At 30.6% G+C, this 8026-nt stretch overlaps 1 protein-coding gene across 1 annotated transcript; it reads left to right on the forward strand.

Moving 5' to 3' along the window:
* Positions 1 to 389: 389 nt before the first annotated feature.
* On the forward strand, positions 390 to 590 carry Smp_203460 (uncharacterized protein; the record flags this gene model as incomplete). Its single annotated transcript, XM_018788666.1, has 1 exon — positions 390 to 590. The coding sequence occupies one exon, from the start codon at positions 390 to 392 to the stop codon at positions 588 to 590; it is 201 nt and encodes a 66-aa protein (XP_018654186.1).
* Between the last annotated feature and the right edge of the window lie 7436 nt (positions 591 to 8026).

The raw sequence follows: 8026 nt of genomic DNA on the forward strand, positions 1-8026 counted from the left end.
TGTTATGCATAAAAAAGTATTACATATCTAAATAGAATGATTTATATCTCAAACCCTTACTCTCTCTGATAAGTGATCGTTATTGTGATTCTTTATGGTTCTCTGTGTGTATAACAGTGGAACATTTACTTATTATATCATTACTGATTGTCTTTCAGCTTTTGTTATTTTCATAAGCTAATCCATAAACGAAATCCTCATATTTAAACGTTTTAGTCCGACAGGGAAGCGCAAAAACCATGAATCGGTGGAAATTAAGTACCCAACCAGATATTATCTTATGACCATTTATTTTGTGCATAATAATTCACCCTGGAAACAATGCATGCTATCAGTTGTTGAAGTTTGTCTCATGATCATCTTGGTGACAAATACAGAGTCATGCTGAAATGAGGTGTATTTTTATAACTGTCTATGAACAATTTAGTATCACTTGTTGTATTTCTCAAATTATAAATCCAAATAAAGTTAATCATTTCTCATGTTTAAAACCATTTGACGTTAAACTGTATACCCTAAAACTGCAAGCTTGCAAGAAACTAATAAATTCCATAGAAAGTTTCTGGAGGATAAAAATAAACTGTACGTAGGGGATTTTTTGAAGAACCTACCAGATCAATCAATAAAAGCAGTACGCACTTTCAAAACAAGCACTAGCTTGAGACAAAAGTGGAGGCAACTTTCAATTTTATATTAAATGTTATTTTACTTGACTTTTTAAAGTAATTCTTATCTTTAGCAGATAGCTTTTTCGAGAACTATAAGAAGTAACATGTAATATATGTCTATTACTTTATAAGTAACTTGTAAAACATGAAAAAATACGTTTGAATATATATCTACCTTCTAATTATTTGAATCTCTTTTACTTTACTCATTAATTTGCTAAATGTATCAATAAAACAAAAAGAACTCATACATTATTAATATTATAGATTCAAGTATTAGACAGCATATGAAATTGTTAATGAATGTGAATGGAAAAGTGTTATAACTAAGATAAATGGATTCTACTGCTAACTAAAAATGACAACAAAGAATCACTATTGGAGCTCGTTTATCATTTTCATCGTCAATGTAAATATCAATAGGCGACTAATATGCATTGTTTTTATTCTCAAATACTGTACGTTGCTGAAAATTTCCATTACAAAACAATTCGTTGCTTCGGTTACAGTCCATTATTTCCACTGAACAAATAGTTTATCTCTATTCAGTATCAAATGCATAAATAAACAAAGTTGGTTGGGAACATATATCAATTGGCAGATCAGATAAATATTTTTAGTTGTTTGAAACGACAACTAAAATCATTATTGACAATTGTTATCTACATGTCGTCTACAATATGTTAAATTGGATATTCCTACTTTGTGTCAGTTATATGTCTAACCATTGATAGTGAAATTAACTTACCGAATTCTAGACCCTTCTGTTGATATAAACTATTCTGTGTACTACTTCAAATGTTAAACTCATTATCTTTTATCATATTACACCGAGTCCCTTAATTGTGATAATAAAAGAAGCTACTATATTTAAGATTTATAAAATCAGTGATTGTTGAAGAGTTTTCAGTTTTTCTATATAAACTTGATGAATAATCGAAATGACAACAACTTGGTTCAAGTCAATTTGATAACCCTAATAACAACACAGAAAACTCAATTATTATTTTATTTTTGTTAGAGGTTCCTCATTTCTTTATACCTATAATCGCACTTAGATATATTCACCAAAATATTCCGAGAATGAACGTCAATTTGAATATGATATCACCATCAACTGAAAAGAATTTCAAATGTAATAACTTAAGTTAGACGATAAATAACTCTACGAGTATGATAATAATTAACCATAAATCTAATTAGCAAAAACAATGTATAATAATTGCAGACCACAGTAATAGTACTTTATTTTTCATATGTCTAAACCCTGATGAAATCGATTCTAAGATAAAAAGTTGGGGCGAATTGGTTATAAAAAATGTCAATAAATATGTATCCCTAATGACATTGTGAGTATGTGATTTTAAACTGATCAACCCACCTATCCATTATGTCAAGATTTACTGGAGCAAAGTCATATCTTGATGCTGGACGTATTCGTTTGTAAAAATGCATAAAGTAGCTTGTATATTCCATCATTTTAAAATCTGAATGATTTCTGACGTAGACAATCCCGATTCATATTGTTTGTCAAAGTTCTCTGAATTGAACCAATGTATATTTGAAAGTACATTTAACTGTAAACACACGTGTGCACTGTTGTCTATTTTCATCAAAATCGGTGAAAATTTAAAACTCTCTCACTTCAAAATTAACTAGTTCTTAATGTTTATATTTAACTGAGATATCAAATGAAGGTTAGTTTTACAAAAGCAAATGCAATGGAATCATTTTATGACATTGTGAATCAGGAACTTAAAGCCCATTTAAGCACAATTTATATAAAAATAAAGACTTGGGAACTTTTTTCAAAAAGAAGTTCATCCGGATCGATTATTGCTTGAAACCAAGATCTAGGAAAGCAGCTCTTGAAGATATTCAGTTTACATATATGTAAATGTAAGCTGCATATATATGTGGTATGCATATATATATATGGTATGCGTAAACAGATTTCCAGATACTTCTTTTGTTTCGAGCCAGCCGTTAAAAATGTAATCGTGAACGTATATTTTTAGAAAAACTTTTCAGGTATGATTCTAACAGGAAAATTTTCTCTACAAACTAGAAAAGGACAATTTCCTCCTAAATTTTGAACCAAAAACATTCAAATTAAGTCATTAATATCTCATTCTAGATAGATTGGCCTTCCTTTATATATTTCTGTTTGTACATTGGAAATTGGTTGAGTCTACTAGAATAAATATTTGCATTTGAAGGTATGACACTTCAAGACAGCACTTTTCAAGTTAATTTCAGCTTAAACCATTAGATATGACGTGACAGATTTATCTTGTCTGTTTCATTTAGGATCATTTTGTTTGACCTTAAACAATTGCCTTAACCTCTACTGAGGACTACCTAAATAACAAATAAAATAAATCAGTTTTCTAATATTTCTATTGAAATTAATTAATCTGGACAAATTATTTTGCACCTATCGAACAAAGAAATTGTGGAAAATCAATCGGGTATTTATGAAACCATTTTTACATAGATCCATTGACGCACTTGTAAATGAAACAGTTACAAAATATTATGTTTTCATTTCTTGAGAGTATAAATAGATTCTGGGAAACAGGTTATCTAATATAAATAAAAAATTTCAACCTTTACATAGTTGCCAGGAGTTTACAGAGGTTTAATCTGTGAACCAAAACATGTGTAATTTATGGTAATGGTTTTGAAAATATCGATATTTTGTCAAATGTTGATAAGTCACATCTGTGAAACCTGAAGCTAATTTTTAATTTTTATAGACACTGAAGAGTCCCCTACGTAAAAAAAGGTAGGGAAGTAGCATTAAATGGGTCACTAAATGAAAACTTTTGAAAAAAGGCAACAAGCATCAACAGTGAAGCATTTGGATGGAGTTATGACAATTATTTTCTTGGATATTTTATTGATTCACAGTAGAAAGAAATCCTCTACAGATACTTTAAAATTATATCAAGATTGAACGAGAACATTTAAATTACTTATGAGTAAATTCAACTTGAGAATTTACACAAAGTCCAAAAAATATAGAGTAAATTACTTTTTAAGTAAGTGGATGTTTCCCAGTAACTCAGAAGACTAAAAAATAGAATAAATGATCAGAGCTCAACAAACTTGAAAGTATCCTTAGTTTTAGACGCATAAAGAATGTAATGGGGCCTCATAATTACCTATGAATTTGGATATTGTGACAGTACTTGTAAGTATCAAAAGCGATATGATTACCGCAGCAAGATAAGAGACCAAAAATATTACATTTGGTATTGCCTTTTAGATAGTATTTATGGTAACATAAAGCAAACTTACTACTTTTCAATAGGCTGGACAAATTATTAGAATAGATAGTGAAAATGAAAATAATAAAAGTTAGATGTTGGATCTCATCTTGGAATGTTATGGTACTAAGTTTCTGAATAAGCAGAGATGGATAGTGGCTAGCAATGAGATCCAGGACGTGCGTTTCGTCCTATTTTGGACTCGTCATCTGCGACGTGAGGCGATATCGAGGCAATCCGCATAGTTTGCATATATACCAGTAAGATACTGATCCATTTCAGTCTCACGTATCAAAGGGAAGATTCCAACAACCAATTCAATATTAAGTTTCTGAATGTTTATTTCTCAGTGTTTTTATTTCTCAGATAAAATATCGAAACCCACTTCCCTAGGTTCACAACATAAAAATGATTGATTTCAAAGTTCATTTGTGATCTCATAAAACGTGTACGAACATCAAAGATAGATGAATGGATTACTTAGAAAACATAGTGGCTATTACTTTATTAATAATCGAGACCGATAGTCCATTAAGCAGTTAACTTTCAGGGTTCCAGTTTGGCATATTCCGATCAGTTGATTTACTTAGAACTGCCCCTGTGATACGATAACACACGCGGACTTGTGAAACATTTCTGGTTCTTTGTATTATTTAACACGATGAAACTGTTTATGTAAATTAGCTTCAGATTAGCTACTTATATCGTTACGCATCATATAGTGTATATATATATATAAGAACACTGAACGAGGTTTATTAACTAAACTGTTCAGGTAGGGCTGTTTGGTGTCACATGACTCACCACAATCCTCATTCACTTAAGACTTTGCACGGTAATTATTCTAGTATGAGGATTTGTAGAACATGAAGTATTTTCACAGTTCACACGCAAATAGAGATCTTGGGTTTTATTTCCGGATTCGTAGTCATGGATGCTTACTGCTGAGTAGCAAAATATTAGGGTGAAGTGGTCACCTGGTACTTCAAAGTTTTCAGTGGTGGTCCAGCTAAAATCAGTTTGGTAGTTAAACTGTGAAAAAGTAATTATTCTAAATCTCAAACGTTTTCGCTTATAGAAATATTCATTTTCTTCCAGTGTTGAGATATACACAGAAACCTAATTCATTCTCATACTTCATTTTGTTAGATCTAAGTTTAAGCCATGTTTTTGCAACGTAAAAGCTGAATTAGTGAACCAGAGTATAATGGCTAAAAAATGATTGATAAAACTGAAATGAACTTCATATCATTTTAAGATAAATAAAAAAAGACATACCTAATCAACTGATCTTAAATATTCCAACTGGTTTTAATTCAGAAAACTATGAATACCAAACGCATTTTCAAAGATGCTTGACTCGAACACGATAAAATATTGTAAATTATGAATCAAATGATTTTGACAGACATTCATATATCCACTCACTTAGGTTCTGCGAAGTCGTCAATGTATGCTTTTATTATTAGGAAATTATGGCACTCATTCGAACTAGTAAGTTTTGTTATTTTTACACAACAATTTTAATTCAAATTAGCTACGTTCACTATGATTGATCTGTTTAATCACGAACTTATTCTCCTGAATTATAAACACAAAGAAAACGCAAAGAATCTGTATATGCATTGTTTCTCACATCACTCGAATGTAAATCAAGTACTGCACTATATATGTTCATAATAATCCAGATGTATGGAAAGTGTTATCAATAATGAAAAGGTTTTTTAAGATTTTGAAACTAATCACATTTGGAACTGGATGAAACCAAAAAAAGTAAGTGAAAAGCTATATAGACCTAAGAAAATAGTTTTTTGGATGATGGTTAGCAGTGATAATCAGTACGAGAGTTGCATACGATATGAGATTCGTCATTTGGATTCATATATATCACAGTTTTGTTGTTTATGTTGAGACTAGTATCCAGTATCTACCTCTATAGTTGCCTTCATGTTATTTTGCTAAACTTGTAACTGAAGACAATGACGATATTTCTAACAAGGGTTCACACATACTGAAGATAAATGGTAAAAATAAGTTTTCAGATACCGAAATGCATACAAAATGAGGTATACTGCATAACTGTAAATTCATACGCTTGAAGAAAATAAGTGGTAGATCTCTACTACCTCTACTATAATTTTTCTCAATGTTCCGCAGATAACTGGAGTGATGCTTACAGTCCTATGTTTTTTGTAAGCCATTCTAGTCTCCAGATCTTATTTTTAGTGTCATATATGTAGTTTTAATCTAAGATCCATAATTTCAAGAAAGTAAACAGTATCAGTATAAATAATGAAGCGTCAATTCCATCGTAATGGATATAAATCGATGCATTACCTTCTACTGAATGACTTACTGAATTGTTAACGAAATTTATTTATTTACTAACTTGAAGATAACTGAAAGAAAGTGGAAAAGCTACCGATGCTAGTAATATGTAGGGGTTGTGAATCAAAGTTCTCTAGAAATTCATAAATAGCCACAAAATAATCGCTGAACAGGATAACGATGGTTTTAGTGTCATTTATAATTGAGTTTAACAGGACGAATCATGAAGTACTCGGATTTTTCAAAAAATTAAGGGATTAATTAAGTAGAAGTATTAAGCTTTTCACTTTCGAACTGGTGATTAGCTGTAACAAATACAATAAATAGCTTCTAATCTGTAGGTTTCTTCAATTTTATGGACAATTTAGCTATTTTTACAACTGGAGAGAAGCTGTTTGAAGCAAAGTAATGTCTGCCACGATACTTAACTGGAGTGTACTAACCATCAGGCTCAATCAAACTGTACAATTTCATAGGTCCAATGAAACCGAAGTAAAAACTGTTTGATAAAACGTGTCTGATTGGTCTTGAGGACTATTATTAAAGACATCATGTCAATGTGAAGAGGGCAATTTCTATACAGCATTAAATAACATTTCGATTGACTGACCGAGTTATTACAGCTACATAAAAGCAATTAAAATTTGTTACCTAATAAGGCAGATTTTATTGTTTTAGTGTTGTATTTAGTGCCAGGTTGGATTTTTTGAACAGTATTTATAAAAATCGGTCTTAAGAGCAAATATATGGAAGGAATATTGAGGCTAAAAATCAAATGTTTTGCAACAGACTGACTTTAGAAGACTGTTAACCTGATTTCTTATTACACGAGTTATTTAAATTGAGATAGTTTTCTGCTAACTCGCACTAGTAACAGAAAGTTTAGTAGACATGATATATTGCTGATTTATGTTTGTAGCTTCATTTCTGATAAAATGAACAGTAACTCTCAGCCTTTTTAGAGAGCTACTTCTTATCAACAGACTTTTGACCACATTTTTTCATCAATTCAGTCGATCTGATAAAAATCAGTTCGAGCAGCACACAGATTTATTTTATTCTCACAATATTCCATATTTTGAAAACGACAGTGTTAAAATACTAATATTTGATAAATTCAGCCATTCAGTTTATGCTTGTATATATTTATGGGTCAAAATGAACAACTAAGCTTGATGTCACTATTGATGTACCTTATGGACCGATGTAATACTAATCAACTTAGCTGTTTATCTGCTTCAAAAATAAGAAAACCTGTGATGAATAGATATCAGACGTTTGACCACACTTATATACCTCTGGAACAAAATGCAATTTGTTTTACAATAAGGAAATATCAATACAAAGTTACTAGTTTTGCTACGTTAAAAAGAGGGTTTATACACCTGAACTGACTGTTAATTGTAAAAATATGAGGAAAGAGGGTCTTCTAAGCTTTCCATGTAGTGTGGTCCAGTGAAAATATATAAAATTATTAATGATAAATTTTGACTACTCGTGTTACATAGTTACAGTAAATTCAGCTTTTTACAAGTTCTTGACAACTTATGAGACGCCATTTATTTAATAAACATACAAGAGTCTTGAAGATATAAAACTGTCGAGTTCTTAAGCTATCTTTCAGGTCCATTATCGATTTATGTTACTTAGTACACAGCAAAATGGATTAAGTGTTCGCCAGATTCCATTTAGAAATGATTATATATTCTTTTTAACTAATAAGGATCTTAGTTGAAAGCGTGAGTCAATTGAAGCTAG

The sequence above is a fragment of the Schistosoma mansoni genome, chromosome W (assembly GCF_000237925.1).
Source record: "Schistosoma mansoni strain Puerto Rico chromosome W, complete genome".
Lineage (NCBI taxonomy): Eukaryota > Metazoa > Platyhelminthes > Trematoda > Strigeidida > Schistosomatidae > Schistosoma > Schistosoma mansoni.